Consider the following 19,091-nt stretch of genomic DNA (forward strand, 5'->3'; position numbering starts at 1 on the left):
CCGTCTGCTTGTTGCTCAACAAAAGGCCGGGGCTCTGCTGCAGCTGCTGATTTACTCATTTTCAAGGCATGAGCTCATTTAGGAGAGCAGAAGCGCTTTCCGGCATCCCTTCGCATTGGGCAGCAGGGGAGCAATGGGGAAGGCTCCTCATGACTGCAAAAAGCCCATCTGAGATGCACTTACCAAAAAATAGCACTTTTCTGACCAAAACCTGTGCCTCAGTGTGGGACCCAGCTGTGGGAAGCCCTGCCCTGACTGCACATTATCTACAGAAAATGCTTCTTCACATAAAAATGAAGCAGTCTCCTGCTGCACAAAAACCTGCTCTAAGCACTCCTTGGGGTTTCCCATCCTGCTCCTGGCCCTGCTGCTGAGGTGGGACCCCAACTCCTCAGGGCTTCACTGAGCAGCAGCAGGAGAACACAGAATGTCTCAAAGTATCATGAATTAAATCCCCAAAGCAGATGCTCCACAGGATTTCTGAGAAGGGGACTCAGGACCAGACTTTGTATCTTCCAGGAGGAGGAGAAGGGCTGGGAATGGAGCCAGACCCTTCCAGGGGGACATGCCAAGCAAAGGAGAAAGGAACAGTGAGAGCTCCGGGAAACCCTTATCAAAGAGAAATTCAGCATGTTAAATCAGGGACTTTCTGGACATCTCTTAAAAGAAGCATTATAAGGGAATGAATTAATTTTACAGCTTAAAAAACCCCAAAACCGCATGGCACACTGCCCTTGCACACCATCAGAAACAAACGAGTATGAAATGCTGGGAACTGTCCCCAAGCTCAGATTAAATTTATCTGGGGTTATTTTCCTCTCCACTGAGGGGCTCAGGGAGCACAAATCCCTTTTATTTTGCTACACCCTTCACCGACCCACGAGGCTGGAGGTGGCCACCTCCTCCTCTTCCTCAGCACGGTCTGTCCAGGGACCTGGCAGTCCCACAGGACATCCCAGGAGCAGACAGCGGCCTCCATCCCTGCCGAGCACGTTTCATGCCCCACCTCCATTCAAACCTCCCCCATCTCACTGCCCCTCACCCCAGAGCCAGCATCCACCCAGCAAGTTCACCTTGGGGACAGCTCCAAGCACAAAAATGAATTGTTTTTTCACTGGGGTTAATTTTTCAGTGGCTGGAGGTGATTCATCCCTGCAGATGGACAATGTGCCATGCCAGGAGCATGCAACTGCCGTGGGGTCACTGCTAGCCCTGAGTTGCGCTGAATGAATCCGGCTGCAAAATGCAACACAACCGCGGGAGGTCGAAATCTCCAGTGCTGCAACACTGCAAAATTCCCCCAAATCCAGTTAAAAATACGTAAATACTGCAGCCTGAGAGCCCTGGCCATGCCAAGAGCCAGGGCCCCCCATGCTCTGCCTGAGCACAACCACCTGAAACTCTGGTGCACCCCAGAATCAACCCAGAATTTTGAAAACCATCCCTGTTTCCAGCACAGCAAAACACCCACGCCACAGAAACCCAAGTGTTTAACAACCCAATCTATCTTTATTTTGGAAGTACTTCCTGCTGGGAAAGGAAAATCCTCACCTTTACAAGTACAGCCAAGTGGTGAAAGAAAGACAAAATGTGTGTAAAATAAACTGCACAAGGTCCAAGAGCAGGAGGAGCGTCACGAATGTGTCACCTTCAGGCCTGACACCTTCTGCTTCTGCTGCCAGGGCTCTGGATGTTGGCTGTGCAATAAAGCTCACTTGCTATACAGAGAGACTCTTAAACAAGACTTTTCTTGGGAATGTAAACGAAACCAGACACGTTAAAGTCTCCATAGAAAAATACAACCTTGTAACAACACCACGAAGTGAATGCATTTTCCAAGCTTTGGGTACATCAGCTATTCACAACAACCCTGCAAGGCAGCTCCAATCATCTCACCTGGGAATGGTGACCCAAACTGGGTGGATTTACTCCAAATCCCCCCAAATCCAGTTTATCTCTGGGAGCACAGGCTGGGTATGTGTTGGACAGATGGGATTTGGTGTGGTAACAGCAGAACAAATGGGCTTCAAATCCCAGGAATAAAGCTTTCCTGTTCCTAGGGCATTCCCTGGTTTAATTTTGCCTGGTTTTTTTTCCTATTCTGGCAATTAGAGACATCTAATGACACTTTGAAACACTTCTGATACAATACACTATGAGGACAGTGATGTTTTGGGGTGGAACTTTACTCCAGTTGACACACGATGTCACCAGGCCAAAAAGATCCCACCCAAACACAGAATTAATTTAATGAGCCAAATTTAACAAGCTGCACAAAAACCAGTGCCACCATCCACTGGGCTCCTCCAAGATAAACAATAGCACCAAACCGAGCTTCTAATCCAAACTTTTCACATCTGAAATGTGAGGAAATACGGAAAGATCTGGAACAGGGTGGTACCACCCAGACAGCACAGAACTATTTTACAGACTATTAACTCCAAGGTAAAGAATAAATTCAAGGCAGACACCAAGGCTGCTCACAGGTCACATTGTAATTCCCTAAATCCATGTGACAAGAGCGTGCTGGATTGACGGGCAAGTGACACTTGGCTGAAACACCACTGGCAAAAAGAGACCAAAGAAATGAGGGATTTGGAAAAAATGCACTGAACTTGTACACACCTGCACGGGAAAGTGCCAACAGGCAGAATTCTGGGTCCCAAATTGCTTCAAGTAAAGGAAAAAGCTCAGAGCTCCCAGCCAGCAGCAGGGCTGGGGCTAAAGAAACCAAACACTTGAATTTGGGATGTTTTTCTTCGCTGACAGGGAAGTTCCAGCCCTGTCAGGCAGCACTGGAGCTGCAGTTTGGAGACTGGTGCTTTAATCCCGTCCTTTAATCCTTCATTTCCAGGGCTGTGGTTCCCTGGGGAAGCAAACAGGATGTCCAGGGCTTTCTGCAGGGCTTGGGCTCACGTTTTAATTCCGAACCCAAAGCTGTGCATTTATATGCAGCCTATTGGTACAAAAGAGGAAGTAAAATTGTACATAAAGAGTTCACATCTCCCTAAAGGAAATTAGTGAATTAACAGATTTTAACAGATTTTGGCTGAACACACTGATAAAGCATTATCAGACATACCACACACATTATTGCCTGACAATTACAAACAGCTGGGACACACAACTCCAACGTTACCCATTTTTTTGAGTTTTCTCAAGAAAAACAAAGGTATTTTCTAACTTTAAAATGAAGATACATAAGTGATATGACTTAGGAAGCCAATGTCTCAGTATAAACACATCTCTGTACCTGTTCATTGCAGAGCAAAATGAACTGGGAGCAATCTTTAATTTCACCTTATAAAACTAAAAAAAGTGATGATACCTTTGTGTAGAAAAAAACAAAAAAATAATGTATTTTCAACATACAGCTGTCATTTCTCAGGCTAAAGGACCACATATTCTACTCTTCTTAGTGCTTCTATGCAAACCAAAGGCACCTTTCTTATGGATGTGGCTTCGAACTGGGACCATTTCATTTGGGGTTTGACAAAGGGGGGTGACAAACGGCCAGGCCACGCCAAGCAAACGTCCCTGTGTGACTGACTGCAACCACAACAACGAGGGACTGGGAAACACTGGTGCTCATGAATGCACTGGCAAGGAAAAGGAAAACATCTCCAAAGCACTGTGTGTGAGAGCAGCTGGCAGGACACAGTTGTTACAGCCAGGGGAAGAATCAGACTGTTTTTAATGGAGACAAGGCAGAACCACATCTCTGCAAACCCCGTAAGGACAGTGTGTTGGTTTCACACAGCCTAGCTTTAGTGCTCAAAACTTCTATGGCCGGCACAGAGCCAGTCGCTGAAGGCTCTGACCATGGGCAGGTTAGCAGCCCAATTAGACAAGGTGATAACACCTCTGTGATGACATATTTAAGAAGGGAATAGGAGAGCGGGAAGCTCTCTTCCTTCTCCCGAGGGGTGGCGAGGCAGCTGCTGGGGCCCATCCTGGCGGGGGCCGCGTGGCCGAGGCCCTCCCGAGGCCAGAGCCCTCCCAAGGCTGGGACCCTCCCGAGGATGAGACTGTGCCAGGACCCTCCCAAGGATGAGACCGCACAGCCGGAGGCCTCCTGAGACCGGCACCCTCCCGAGGATGAGACTGCACAGCCGGAGCCCTCCTGAGACTGGCACCCTCCCAAGGATGAGACCGCACAGCCGGAGGCCTCCTGAGACTGGCACCCTCCCGAGGATGAGACTGCACAGCCGGAGCCCTCCTGAGACTGGCACCCTCCCAAGGATGAGACCGCACAGCCGGAGGCCTCCTGAGACTGGCACCCTCCCGAGGATGAGACTGCACAGCCGGAGCCCTCCTGAGACCGGCACCCTCCCGAGGATGAGACTGCACAGCCGGAGCCCTCCTGAGACCGGCACCCTCCTGAGGATGAGACTGCACAGCCGGAGGCCTCCTGAGACCGGCACCCTCCCGAGGATGAGACTGCGTGGCCGAGGCCGTCCTGAGGCCAGGACCCTCCATAGGCCGGGACTGCACAGCCAGAGCCCTCCCGAGGCCGGAGCCGCCTGTGTGGTGCTGGCGAGGACCATGCGGCCAGGGCCGGCTGTGCGGTGCCGGCAGGGATCAAGTGGCCAGCAGTGAGAGACATGGTGAGCAATTCCCCGATGTGGAGCCTGGACAAGATCAACCTCTCAAGTGCAACTTGAAGACACCAATTTTCTTCCAAGTCAAAGGAAAAGCGAGGACACATGAGGAAAACCAACATGGTGGCACTGAGGTCACTGAGAAGAAGGAGAGGGAGGAGGTGCCCCAAGCACTGGAGCTGAGATTCTCCTGCGAGCCGTGGTGAGGACTATGATACAACAAACTGTTTCCCAGTAATTCGTGAGGTGCATGGTGGGGTGCAGAGATCCATGCACAGCCCGTGAAGAAGAGTACTCACGCTGGAGTGTGTGGGTGCTGAAAAAGCTGTAACCTAGCGAGGAACTCAGAGAGAGATGACCCTTGCTTTTAGAGATGGAGAGCCTTTGCTTCCAAACTACAACAGCTCATCCTTAAAAGACCAAACCCCATGAACTAAAATGACCCACGCTGGGCAGTTGTGGGAAGACTGCTTGGCCCGTGGGAGGGACTCACGTTGCAGCAGGTTCAGGTGGGACTGTTGCTTGTGAAAGTTAAAACCACGCTGGAAAAGTTCGCAGAGAGCTATCTCCTGTGGGAAGGATCCCACGGCACAGCAGAAGAAACTCTTTTCCTTAAGCATACTGAAGAAAGACTTTTAAGAAGTGAAATACTGACCAAAACCCCATGTTCTTTTTCTTTGCGTAGGAAAGTGGAAAGAGGGAGAGACTGGGAAAGAAAGATGTCCTGAAAGTTCACTTTGGTTCTCATTACCCTTTTTACTTTTAATTTTGTTAATAAATCGTCTTTATACTGTTTTAAGTTTTGAACCTGTTTTGCCTTTAAACACTTAAAATGTTTTTGTTGTTTCAATAATCCTTAACTCATGAAAATGAAGTTTTAATTTTCCCTCCTCTGCTTAGCTATAGCAGAGGAAAATAAATAGATGTTTTTTTCACGGGTGCCTGGTGCTCAGCCAGCATCAAACCCTGACAGACAGTCGTGTCTTTGTACTTTTAACCAAGCAGGGGAAGGAGCACATCCACTCTGTCCAGCCCCTGTGCCCCCAGCATGCATGACAAACCCCAGTGGCACCCACATGGCAGCACACAGCTGCCACCCTGCAGGGGAGGGGGCTGGGAGTACCAACAAGTGCCAAGCTGTGTCTGTAAATGAACATTTTCACGCTGGTGGGATGCCAAGCCGAGCTCGTGGTGCAATTCAGGACCCTCCTTGCAGTGGGACAGTGACTGCAGTGGTTTTCCCCCCTCTCTTCTAAGCAGGTGCATCTTCAAAGCAGAAGCAGGGATGGACCAGCTGGTGGAGGAGCAGGATCTCACAGGCATGGGTGTGCAGGACAGGCAGCAGTGCCCACCCAAGGGCATGGCCAGACCCTGCAAACCACCCCACGGGGCAGGATGCTCCAGCAGCAACTGGCTTCGCTCAGACACAGGATCCTCCTGAAGGACAGCCCAGCCTCTGGCCCAGCAGAGCCAAGGGAAGGCAGGTGGGAGCTCCTGCCCCAGCCACCACCACCAGGAGACACCTGGCTGCCATGGCAGTGCCCTCCTGCCCAACACAAACCAGTAACAGCGAGGGCAGGAGGGATTTGGGTCACTCAGAGGAGCAGTGGGATGCTCACTGCTCCTGCGGCGTTATTCCCAAGGCCAGGATGGTGGGACATGCTCAGAGCTTCCAAACCCAGCTGTCCTTGCCCACGCCGGCTCCGAGGAGCAGAGAGAGGATCGGCGCTGGCACCAACACGAGCATGAGGAGCTCAGAAAATGACTCGGTCCTCCTGTGTCCTGTCCCACCACAGGCTGCTGTTCAGGGTGCCCAAGCTGCTGTCCTCCTCCTCCTGCTCCTTAGCAAGCTCCACAAACACCTGGAACACATGGAAAAGATCCTTGTAGGATCAATGCTAAAAACCTCACGAGTATTCATGTATTGCTTCGTCCCTGAGTAGCAAATTTTCAGTATTTTGAGGTTTTTCTCCTTATTCCTGCCCTCCCACCTCTTTTCTTCAAGAGCACAATAAAAAGGAAGCTCAGCACTGAAGACATTAATTGTCAGCAGTAATTAATCCACAATAAGCAATAACAAGTCTCAGCCTCACCCTTCTTCCAGCCACGAACAGCAAATGCCTGTTCTTGGAATAAATCAGAGCAGCTTTTCCACTAAAACCACACATTTGCTTTCTTCCAGTCACTGCAGTTGGCATCTTATTTTTAGAGGGGAAAACAGGAATAAAGAGGAGCTGGAGAGCTGGCAGATGTGATTCACTTCGAAAAAAGGGAATTTAGTTTCCCAAAAATGCCCCAACAGGCAACAGCAAAGCGACCCCCATGGCCTGAGAGCAGAGCTTGGGGGATGAGCTGCCTGCATAGGGCTCATCATCATGGAATGCTTTGGGTTGGAAGGGACCATAAATCCCATCCCCCCATGGGCAGGGTCACCTTCCACTATCCCAGATGCTCCAAGCCCCAATGTCCAACCTGGCCTTGGACACTGCCAGGGATCCAGGGGCAGCCACAGCTTCTCTGGAAATTCCATCCCAGCCCCTCCCCACCCTCACAGGGAGGAATTCCTTCCCAGTATCCCATCTAACCCTGCCTTCTGACACCTTCACCTGGCAGGGTTTACATCCACAAAATAGAATTTAACACACCTGTTCCAGTGTTGCTTGAGAAAAGCTGTAGTCCTCGATGTTGAAGGCGTGTTTTACTGGTGAAGGAATTGGTAAGAGCAGAGTTAGGGACACTTTACTCACTCTTGATTTCACAAGAAACAGAGTTGGGGACAACAACAATAAAAGAAAAATAAATAAGTTTGGAACAGAAATGGACAAGTGACACCACATGGCAGAAGAGTCAGTTATGGGAGACAAAAGGATTTGTGTGTGTGATGTATGGCAAGTGCTTCCTTCATTACCTTCTTCCAGCTTGGAAAAAGAATGCGAAAGCGACTGTACATCTTCTTTAGGGATTTTATATGCCAAGATAGAAGCAAAGCTGGAACAAAGAGGCAAAACAAATTTAGCTTCAAGCAAAATCACTCAAAGTGAAAATATTAATACCCAGTGGAATGTATTTTAACTTATTTTCCGAAGGTTACTCCAGGCATTTTGATCACACAGAAGGGGAATGATGCAGCTCCAGGTGCATCAGCTGAGACCTCCCTGAGACTGTTATAAGTTCATGCTCTTCCACTCAGATTCAATCATTTATATTCTGCTTGCTCATGGCAGATTTGCTGCCTGGAACTCCCAGAGTCCTGACGTTTTACCTTTCAGCTGAACTGGGAGGTCACAGCAGGTCCTGGAAGTTTGCATCACGCAGCTGTTCCTGCAACCCCGACTGCAGCACGGGGAGCTGCTCTGCCCCCCACATCTGCTGCTGGAGAGGGAACTCCCCTCCCACCCTGCACATCCCATGTCTGAGGAAGGATCACACTCGTGATCCCTCAAGGATCACACTCCTCATGGGATGCCTGCTGTGCCCTTTGTGGAGTCTCTCCAGTCACCGAGCCAAACCCTCGGGTGCATACAGCAGAAACTCAGAGCTGTTGGTGGAACAGCAGCCAGCCCACCCTCAAACTGAGACCCCCAGAGACCTCAGGCATTTCCAGGTAAGGGCAGTGAGTCAGAGACTTGGATTTCAGCCCTTTCCCAGGGGCCCTGCCCCAGGAGGAAGCTGTCACGCAACAGCTATGCAGAAATCCAGTTTTGCTTCCTCCACGCTGAACATCTGCACGGGCTCCCGGCCCTGCCCTGGCAGCCCGGGCTCTGCCGCCTTCCAGATCCCTTCCTCTTTTTCATTCTTCATTTTTTTTAAGCTGTGTGTAAATATTCACATGCCCTCCCCGGTGCCAAGGAGCTGCTGTGAAATTAGAGGGTTTAATTAACATCAGTATTTTCTGGGTATCTGACAAACCTCACCTTTCCTGGCGGTTGGCGTTGGGGAAGATGTGCAAAATCTGGCTCTGCAGATACTCCACCTGCTGCACGTCTGTTGTTTCCCTCAATTTCATTTCCAAGAAGTACCCTCTGCCAAACTTGCTCTTCAGGTGCTGGACAGTACCTATACACCTACGAATTACAGACAGAAAACACAGGTTGTACTCAACAACACCCTCACCTCAAACAGGCCCTTTTTGCTGTTAAGGATTAATTTCACTCCAAATTTAGGTACAAAATTCATCTGTATTTTCAGACAAATATGTCCCAGGTGGCAGCTGCCTGTCCCCCTGCCCCAGGAGGGCTCCGGTGGTACCTGAGCTGCCCTGACACCAGGATGGCCACACGGTCACAGACAGCATCTGCCTCCTCCATGTAGTGCGTGGTCAGGATGGCTGCTCTCTCCTTGTTTTTAAAGGCTGCTCGGATTGCCCTCCTACAAAACACAACCAAAACCATCCCTGAATAAAAACATTTGGCAGGGAACAGTAAATCCTGGCTTCATAGGGAAGGAGGACTGTGATGGACCCTCTATTTATGGATTACTGCTACTCCCACAGCAACAATTAACACCTGAATTTCCCAAAGATGGCTCAAATCTGTATCCCTTATGTTGTTTTAAGGATTTCTTTCAACTTTCAAGTTTTTAAATCCCAAGCTGTTCTGGGACAGGACACAGCTGCACTGCACCTGGCATGAAGGTTGGGCTGAGATTCTCCCCTTCTTGTGAGACCCCACCTGCAGTCCTGTGTCCAGCTCTGTGGCTCCCAACACAGGAGGAGCCGCTGGAGTGAGTCCAGAGGAGGCCACAGAGACGCTCCAAGAGCTGGAGCCCCTCTGCTCTGGAGCCAGGCTGAGAGCTGGGGTTGTTCAATCAAAAGACAAGCTTTGCGGAGACTTTAGAGCCCCTTCCAGGGCCTAAAGGGGCTCCAGGAGAGCTGGAGAGGGACATTAGACAAGGGATGGAGGGACAGGACACAGGGAATGGCTTCCCACTGCCGGAGGGAATGGTTAAGTGGGATATTAAGCAGAAATTATTCTGCTTTAGTGGAAGGTGTCCCTGCCCGTGGCAGGGGGTGGAACTGGATGATCTTTAGGTCCCTTCCAACTCAGCCCACTCCGTTATTCCCTGTGTGTGGCTCTCCCTGGTGTGGGCAGGGATAACACACACCCCAGACCAGGCTGACTCCCTGGAGCCTGTGGCCAGCACTCACCACATGTGCTGCTTGGCTTTGGGATCCATCCCGGTGGAGGGCTCGTCCAGCAGCGTGACGCGCGGGTTGCCCAGCATGCTGAGGGCAAAGCAGAGCTGGGGGAAGGCAGAGGGGCAGGGTGAGGACAGGGAGGGTGCTGGTGACCCCCAGAGTGACCCCAGAGCCCCCCATACCTTGCGTTTCAGCCCCATTCCCAACTTCTTTGTTGTTTTCTGCAGGTGGTCCTTTAAATCAAGGACACTGGTGATGCTGGGGAGGGAAGGAGCAGGTGTGAGAGGCTGGGAGGGGGATGGTCTGGCTTCCCCCTCATCAGAGTATGCAAACAGCTCCTTTTGAAGAGCTCAGGTACAAATATTTGTTTATCAAAGAGAAAAAAAGCAGAGCAAAAAGCAGAATTGGAGCTTCCATACAAGACCACCTGTCCTGGAGGAGCCTGTGGTGACAACAGAAACAGCTCCAAGCCTAGGACTCCCCCTCCTTGCAGCTTCTACAAAGGTCACTGTTAGTACTTCACAACCTTAAAAAAATTACTTTAAAAAAACATATATCAAAACTAAAAATCCCAGTTGAATTTTCTGTGGCTGAACCTTCATCTCCTCACCTATGAATTTACCATTGCAGAATTTCAACCAAGCTCAAAACCAAACTTAAATGGAAACAAAGATTGCATTAGGAAAGGAGAGAAGGGGAAAAAAAAACCACAAAAAAAGCCCAAACCCCTCCAGTAATAAGCTTGAAGATAAAAAAAGCTGAGGAAACTCCAGTTAAACCACAAAGATTTCTCCAACGAACTCACTCACCGCTTGATGACTTCTTTAACATCAGCCTGGCTCATCCCTTTGATGGCACCATAAATCTCAAAGTGTTCCTGCAGTGTGATATCTGGCCAGAGAGGATTCGTTTGAGGACAGTACCCCAAAAATTTCACTGAGTCATCCTCACTGCTCAGCCCCGAGGAATAATCTCCCATCAGAACCTGCAAGGAAAATGCCCAGACCTTAATCCAGAATATTGGAAATTTCCAAACTGGCTTTGCATGGTTTTAGCAAAACGCTCTCAGGAATGCTTGCAATAATAACAATAAAATTGAAATATGGATTTTTTGTGTAACTGTAGCATGGAACACACCTGCCCACTGGTTGGCTCAATCTCTCCAACAAGCATATTAATTAATGTGCTTTTCCCAGCTCCATTGGGTCCCAACAAACCCAGGATTTCTCCTAAAGAAAGACACAAACCATTGCCCACGAGGTCAGATAAACGGTTCCAAGAGCTGTTTTTATAAATGAAACAGCTCAACAGCAAGCAACTGAACTCCAACCTTTCTTCACGCAGAGGGAAACATGTTTGGTTGCCACTTTCTTTATTTTTCTCCCCAGAAGAAATTCCTTCCTTTCATCAAACTCTTTGTGCAGGCTGCTGACCAGGATTGCTGGCATCTGGCAGGGAAGAGGGAAGTGGCTGCAGATCCCAGCAGCTGTGGGGGAGCCTCCAGATTTGGGGGTTTGGGCAGAGCCAGGCTTTACCTCCTCGCTCCTGGGGCTGCTCAGGATCTCTTTGACTCGCAGCCTCTCCGCCTTCACATCCTCATCCTCGTTCTCCTCGTGAGGGACATCTGGGAACTTCCAGCTCTTGGCTTTTGTAAAACATTTTCTGAAGGGGAGGAAAACAGCACGAGGCCTCTGCTCAGCTCTCAGCTGAGGCTGGCTCAGGGCTTTTGTGCTCAAAGCCATTTGTGTTTGCCAAGGCCAGGAGAAGCAGATTCCTGCAGCTCATCCCAGAGCAGGACGAGCTCAGGGGCTGCCACTGTGTCACCTCCCTGCTGAGCTCTTTGTGCCCGGCCATGCAATGGGAATGGCAGTTCCCCTGGTTTTATATAGGGACCATCCTTATAGAATTCCTGCTTTTGCAGCGATGGAACTTAAAAGGAAATAAAGCCCCCATTTCTGCCCTGCAGTGACTGAGTCTCAGAAGGGATATAATGAAAGGTGGTGTATTTCTTCCACTGCACATCCCAGTTTAACCACCACCAGCAGCACCTCCAAAACCAGTTTCTTTGGACTATGGCTTGAAAAAAGAACCAGTCAAGAGACACACCTGAAGAAGGGATCCTCTCTCACCGTCCTCCCTCCGTTCTTCAGCTCGAAGCAGCGCAGCAGGAATAGCCACACCACACACTGCAAATAGGGCTGAGGCAGACAAAAACCACCCTGGTCACCAGCCAGGCTGGGGACCCTGGGGGTAACACCACCAGAGTGATGAGGGACAAGAAGCTGCAGCTCTGCACCACCACACAAGTGCTGGTGTTGCCAAGAATATATTTAATATATCATTAAATGCTGCTCAGCGGGTCTGAGGATGCACAATCAAAGTGGGCTTAGATTTAAAAGCAATTACGTGGGGTTTTTGCACAGAGAAGGGACTGCCCCTGCTCTGGAGCTCTTGCTCCATCAGCAGGGATTCCCATAATAATCAGAATTAATACTGGCAGGGTTAATCAGGCCACAGGAGCAGCAGATGTTGAGCTGGTGGGCACAGCAGCTTTCCTGACTGCTCATGCTGCAGGAGCTGCAGGCTCAGCATCAGAGCAAATCTTTACTGATAAAGATGTTGGACAGAAGGGGATCCCAGCAGGAACCACAATTCCCTACAGCAAACCATGCTCACAGCCAGAACTGCCACCAGCAGCCGGTCCCAGGGGTCGTGGTCCCAGGGGTGGGAGTATCCTCCACTCTCATTCTTGCCTTTCCACGAGACCTGGGAATTCAGGGAAAAACATGTTCAGGTGAACAATCACCCACCAGAGACTCTGAATTCGACACTGTGCTTTAATCTCTGTCGTTCAGGCTGTGGTGCTCAAGCACCTCCTGAGCTCTGCAGAGACTCTCCAAAAAAAATATCAAACAACTCCATCCAAACCCTGGGGCTGCTCCTGCTTTCAAGCCACCCACTCCCAATTAACCCATGTCCTATCACTGGGCTTGCTCACTGAGGAACACGTGGTTTTCCTTGGAATATCACAGAATCATGGAATGCTTTGGGTTGGAAGAGACCTCAAAGCCCATCTCATTCCACTCCCTGTTGCTCCAATCCCCATCCAGCCTGGCCTTGGACACTGCCAGGGATCCAGGGGCAGCCACAGCTTCTCTGGGCACCCTGTGCCAGGGCCTGCCCACCCTCACAGGGAGGAATTTCTTCCCAATTTCCCATCCAACCCTGCTCTCTGTCAGCTTGAAGCCATTCCCCCTTGTCCTGTCACTCCATGCCCTTGTTCAAAGTCCCTCTCCATCTTTCCTGTTGGCTCCATCCACTTTGTGAAAGGAAATTTCATGGAAAACTTTCTGCTTTCCTCATTTTAAACCCAAACCACTTTGCTTAATAGGAAAAAGGTGATTTTCCCCCAAGCAGTTGTTATTCTTCACATGTTAAATGGCTGCAGAGGACACACTAATGACATCCACCCAATGCCAGCTGTCCCCAAGGGTTCTGGAAAGGATCCCTGGAGTCCCCTTACCTTTATAAAACAAATCAGGCAGCCAATAAGGGGATAAATAGGAATGAAGATGGAGAAGACATAATGCAGGACGGTGGTGACCAGGTAAAGGTCCAGGAAAAAGGCAACTTCAGCGACAACTGTGCAGAGCAAGGCTGTCTGTACCAAAGAAAAGGGGAAAAAAAAGTCCATTTTCATCCACTTCAGACTCTCTGAGCATAAGTTACCTAATTTAAGGCACTTTAAATAAAGCTTTTATCACTCAGGGCATTGCAGAGAGGGAGACACTGGTAAATGTTTCCCATTTCCTGTGCATTAGGGACAGACAGTTCAAGAAAATAACTGGGAAGCTGCTGTGGCCTTGGAGATCACCAATCTTCCCACTTATCCCAGCTCCAGGCCAAGTCACTCACCACTGAAAATATAAATGACCAAAATTCCTTCGTGTTCTGGACTTTTCTGAAGGTGAAGGAGACCACGTAGGTGAAGAGCACGACTGAGGGGACATAACCAATCAGGCAGAAAATCTGCAGGGACAGGAAAGGTTTCTCAGGAAATGTGCAGCAGGAATTTTTTTGCATAAGGATCAACTGGAATTGCCTCAGTATGATACAGAACTCTGGGTTCACCTTTGTCACTTCATTTGATGTATTTTGCTGCCTTGGTGCATAGAGAATGTATTATTAAAGACACAAATTACAGAATGTGTGGAGAGGCAAAAAACTCCCTCCCTCAGTTCCCTTTAAACTCTTTCCCTTTTTTTTAATAACATAGGCTCCCATAAATGCTGACCTCAAGATTCTGGCAAATACTAGAAATTCCACCACAGCATTTTTTGTAGAAATTCAAACAAGGGTAGAAAACCAGCCCTGCAGCCACATCCCAAACCTGATTAACTCTGGAAAAGCAGCTGGGAAAAGCTGCTTCTTCTCAATTCCAGCCAATATCACAGGGAAGCCCGCTCTGAATATCAAAGACATCAAGTCTTGTGGTCTCCTCCATTTAATCCCCATCTGCAATTCACTGCAGAGAGGGGCTGAGCTCAAAGTCACTGTGCCCTTGTCATTAGCAGCAAACAGAGCAATTATCAATCACAGCACAGAGCACAAAGCAGGCTGAGACAGCACAAAGAAAGGAGCATTTCCTTGGAAAATCCTGGTGTTTTAAATCGCAGAATTAAGAAGGTTGGAAAAGACTTTTGCGATCAAATCCAGGCTGTGACCAAGCAGACCATGGAACCAAGGGCCACGTCCAGTCCTTCCTTAAACACCTGCAGGGACAGAGACTCCAGCACCTCCCTGGGCAGCCCCTTCCAGTCCCAACCACCATTTCTGTGAAGAAATTCCACCTGTGTCCAACCTCCCCTGGTGCTGCTTTATTTTATTCCAGTCCTGAATGAAACTCCCAACTCTGAGCCACTTTCCCCATGAAAAACATTCTGTCTTTGTGCCAGCAGCGTTTTCCCTGTGTATCCATTGGGAAGATCCTGCTGAATCAAGTAAGGAAAATAAAACACTTGTGGAAAACGAGGCAACCCTGCTCTCACCCCACCCCACACTCACCACAGCCAGGAACTTGCCCACGTAGAAATAAACACCGTAGTGGAAGGCGAAGAGGCTGCCGATCATCAGGATGAGGATGAAGAAGAACAGAGGGAGATCCACCAGAGCCTGACCAGTCCAGTAAGCTGAGGGATAGAGCCCTGAAATCTTCAGCTGGGTGTAGGCCTTGATCTGCAACAGGGGAAGAAAGCACAGCGCTAATCAGGCGTTAATTAAAATTAACGTTACGTGAATCCGCCCCGGTGTCACGCAGCTATTGCCAAGCTGAGCTTTGCACAGAAAACCTTTTCCCAAATCTGCCCCACCCCAGTGCCACCCATGCTGCCTCTCATGGCATTGTTCTAAACCCCTCTTTGGATCTTCCCCCACATCCCAGGATTTTTAACTTCCCGTGCATCTCTGCATGGACACCTGGGCGTTACCTTGTGGTTTTCCGCATTGTCCATGGCAAAGTAGGGCGGCATTCCAGTGATGATAATCCCCAGTAACACCGCTTCAAAATAGATCTCCAGTCTGAAAATTGTGTCTGGAAGATCCTGGTATACAAATCAGATTTATTCAGTGCCAGAATGTGACCAAAAAAATACTACATTAGGAGTTGGAACATGGCTGTGAATGCTAAAATAAAACGTCTGTGGATGTCAAGATCACCTGAGCAGGAAGAAAAACACCTATGGAAGTTTTGGGAATATTTATATGAGGAATAAATAGTAATTAATGAACTTTCAAAGTGCTCATTTCCTGCAGCAGGTCCTCTCCTCTCCCAAAGGCCCCTCCAGCTCTGCACAGACCAAGAACTGCAGGTAACCCCCAACAAACTCATAATGAATTCACAGGATCATGGATTGATTTAGGTTGGAAAGAACCATAGGGATCATCTCGTTCCAGTCCCCAGCTCCTTCCACTAGACTGGGCTGCTCCAAGCCCCACCCAACCTTTAATTCCTGAAACATCCTCTTTCCAAGCCCCTTTTTCCTCCCCTTCCACAACCTGCAGAGCAAAATTCCAGCACCTTTCATGTCCTATTAAATCCTGCAGACAGCCCCAAACAGCTTTCCTCTTGGTTTGTGGGGCGTTTCTTCACTCCCCCTTTCACCCAGGGATGCTTTGACCCCTCCTCTGTGTTTTAGGGTGACTTTCTGGGAGCTGCTCACCTGAATGAAGGGGTTGCTCCAGATCTGGATGCTCTCAGTCACATTTAAACTGCGCAGGAGGAGGTTGCTGACAATGTTCATCAAAACTGGCAGGGAATGCACCATGGTGCTGTTGATTATCATGTTGAAAACATAATTCTAGGAAGAAAAATATGTGCTGTATTAATCCTTCTGCACGAAGGGCAATTCCCTGGGGGGGAATGAATTAAACCTGAACATTGGGATAAATCTTTGCATAATCAAGAGCTTTGCAGGAAGCTCTGGGCTGCTCAGGGTGCCTACAACACCCAGCCTGATTCAGGAAAACAGGCAGGCTCTCAGAGAATTATTGGGAATGAATTCGCAGCATGATTCATGGAGCAGTGATGCTCTGACAAACGGCACTCCAGACAATTACAGTCTGGAAAACAAACACACGAGGAGCTGCTCTGGGATGATCTTGCTAATGGATTTAAATGCAGACAGGCAAAGATGTGCAGGAGCTGGGGGCTGCACTGTCACACCGACAGGAGCAGTGTCAGGGAATAAAAACAGGAACAAGAGCCAGAGCTGGCACATTGCAGAGCAGTTCCTTTGCTGGGGATAAAATATGATCCCAAAGTTCAGATCTTCCTGTTATTATGAACAAGTACAGCCCAAGAAACTGATTTTTCTTTCCACATGAGAGCACCATGGAATTATACTTGTGTCAAACTGTGTAATTCAGTCAGTACAAGTGAAAAATATAAGCATAAAAAATTCCTCTGCCAGGTCTCCTGTGAATTAGAACTTTTCTCCTGGTTTTCTGTGTCCTTGTGGGGAAGAAGGGGGATGGAAGTTTGATTGGCCTACTGCAATTATAATTACGGAAGAACATTTATTTTGCTAGTATTTCCATTTTGTCCCCTTGGCAGCCTCCTGTATAAGCAATATATATATGACATTATTTGACTCCAGAGGTGCTTTTCAGGTAAGAATTTCACAAGCCAGCCCCACCAGCTGCTCTTTGGGCACAGCCCAGCCAGTCTCAGCCTTACCTGCCTGGACTCAAGGACAAACACGTTCAGAGCTGCACTGTGAGGTGCCACTGAGACATAATCACTGTCATTGAACATCTCCCAGAGGATGTTCATGCTCCCCAGGGAGTGCACAATGTCACCGATATCCGATTCTGGGGACAGCAAACAACACGGAATCATTCAAGCTGGAAAAGAACTTCAGGATCATCAAATCCAGCCATTCCCCAGCACTGCCCACCCCTAACCCGAGTCCCTGAGATGTCCCACATCTCCCTGTCTTTTAAATCCCTCCTCATCACCAGCCTGGAGTATTTTACGCAAAATTATCGATGCACTGACAGCTCAAACAGATGCTGGTTTTTACTGCCTGGGTAACTGCTGGGCGCTTTTAAAACATTCTCAGCTGAACCAAAAAGGAATTTCCCCAGATGTTTTACAGCAGGATTTTAATGCTGATGTATCTCAGTGTTTCTGGCCAGTTCTTTCACCTGGATCATCCTCTGACACAGCAAGAACAAGGTCATGAGCATGGGAGGAGGAGGAAGATCTCCAAACCAAGCCCCGCGGCACAAACTGACTGTTTACCATCCCTGGGCACTTGGGACCTCTTCATCTGGGTTAATTTCAAGGAAAAAGTTCATTCCCAACCTCAAAAATTGGGAGAAGGAGAGAAGTGAAGACAGGAGCTTCTGCCCTACCTGTGGAGTTCTGCAGCAGGAGCCGACTTCTGTACTTGTGATAGCTCTCTCCAGGCTTCAGCAAGTACAAATCTGGGGAGAGTTTGATAGCAGCTACAGCATTTTTGATGATGTGGTGTATGAAAAACAACAAAATCTGAACTACAAGGAAAATGAGGAAAAGCAACAACCTGAAAGAAATAAAAAGTTTGTGGTTTGTTACAATTCAGTGAAAGCCAACCCAGTTTTATGTGCATGCTATTAAAACAACATCTCCCTCACCCCCCAAAAACCAGTAATTCAGCACAAATTACAGCTCCACACTTGCTGGTTTTTAAATGTAACTATGGGGAAAAATTAAGGACAAGATGTGCTTTCTCTGGTGTCATTCAGAGAGGTTTTGAGCCTTACACACAAATGAGAAGCCCCAGCACTCACATAACTCTGACACATTTGTTCTCCCGTTTCAGACTGAGGAAGTGCACTTTGGCTATGGTGGAAACCTGCTTCTTCCACAGGGCTGAGTTGCTCATGGCTGGTGCCTTGGCCTCTGACAGCATCAGCAGGCTCTGCTCCATGTCATCCAGGGATTTCGTATCCATCTCGTCCTGCACTTGCTGGGAGTGGAACACGCTGTAATCTGAAACAGGGCAGAGAAAAGCCCATGGAATTGATGCTCTGACACAGCAGGGGGCTGGAAATGGGAGAGGAGGTGGAGGAGCCAGGGGCCAGAGACTCCTTGCCCTTCCAGTTGCAGAAGTCACCTCACCTCACCCATCCCATCCCATCCAAGTCTCCTAACTCAACCCCAAGGTCACTGACACTGAGCCAGCCCAACCACATAAATGGCAGATACTTAAAGCAGATCATTCAAATTTTTGCCACCAAAAAGGTGCAGATTTGCCCCAGTTTCATACCCTTGGCCTGTGTGTGCACCTGCACTACCCAGCACCAGCAAATTCAGCTGTTAAATCCTCTTAAACCCACACAGAAACTCTGTGGAGCAGGGCAGTCAGTCTAATTAGGGAGTACTTTCCATACCAGTATACCATGTATACACTACAGAGTACATATATTTACTAATACTAATAATTCTGGATCACACAGAAAGCTCTAGAATGATTCAACCAGCTCAAACCATTCAAAACTGCCATCAAAAAAAAACAACTGACTCATTCTGGAGCAATATTAAGCAGTCCCAACTTTTCATTTGGACTGGAAGTTAATTCAAAGTGAGACAAGCTGAGCTGTTCCAGCCCTAAGTGCAGCTACTGTTCACACAAAAGGCTGAAAATTAATTTTATGCTGCACATTTATAATTTCTTGAAAGCAAACTCCATTAGGAAAATAAAAGGCATTGTAAAAGGCAAGTGAACTGTAAAGCCAAGGAGTCAGATGTGAGCATGCTGGATGAAAGATTAATAAGTAAAAAGCTTTTCCCCTGGATGCTCCCAGAATCA

At 48.6% G+C, this 19,091-nt stretch overlaps 1 protein-coding gene across 1 annotated transcript in view; it reads right to left on the reverse strand.

Moving 5' to 3' along the window:
* Positions 1-5,449: 5,449 nt before the first annotated feature.
* Positions 5,450-19,091, reverse strand: part of ABCA5 (ATP binding cassette subfamily A member 5) — a 30,645-nt gene continuing 17,003 nt past the window's right edge. The window contains exons 20-40 of the mRNA XM_082294306.1: positions 18,070-18,271; positions 17,653-17,822; positions 16,973-17,106; positions 15,957-16,094; positions 15,225-15,338; positions 14,803-14,973; positions 13,654-13,767; positions 13,262-13,399; positions 12,415-12,504; positions 11,845-11,936; positions 11,274-11,400; positions 11,069-11,186; positions 10,876-10,967; positions 10,548-10,723; positions 9,921-9,996; positions 9,748-9,842; positions 8,850-8,969; positions 8,516-8,665; positions 7,510-7,589; positions 7,247-7,302; positions 5,450-6,463 (exon numbers count right to left, since the gene is read on the reverse strand). Of these exons, the coding sequence (XP_082150432.1) occupies positions 6,356-6,463; positions 7,247-7,302; positions 7,510-7,589; positions 8,516-8,665; positions 8,850-8,969; positions 9,748-9,842; positions 9,921-9,996; positions 10,548-10,723; positions 10,876-10,967; positions 11,069-11,186; positions 11,274-11,400; positions 11,845-11,936; positions 12,415-12,504; positions 13,262-13,399; positions 13,654-13,767; positions 14,803-14,973; positions 15,225-15,338; positions 15,957-16,094; positions 16,973-17,106; positions 17,653-17,822; positions 18,070-18,271 (2,561 nt within the window). The 3' untranslated portion in view covers positions 5,450-6,355. The remainder of the gene's footprint in view (positions 6,464-7,246; positions 7,303-7,509; positions 7,590-8,515; positions 8,666-8,849; positions 8,970-9,747; positions 9,843-9,920; positions 9,997-10,547; positions 10,724-10,875; positions 10,968-11,068; positions 11,187-11,273; positions 11,401-11,844; positions 11,937-12,414; positions 12,505-13,261; positions 13,400-13,653; positions 13,768-14,802; positions 14,974-15,224; positions 15,339-15,956; positions 16,095-16,972; positions 17,107-17,652; positions 17,823-18,069; positions 18,272-19,091) is intronic.

This window comes from Coloeus monedula (genome assembly GCF_965178545.1).
Source record: "Coloeus monedula genome assembly, chromosome: 19".
In the NCBI taxonomy this organism is placed as follows: Eukaryota; Metazoa; Chordata; class Aves; order Passeriformes; family Corvidae; genus Coloeus; species Coloeus monedula.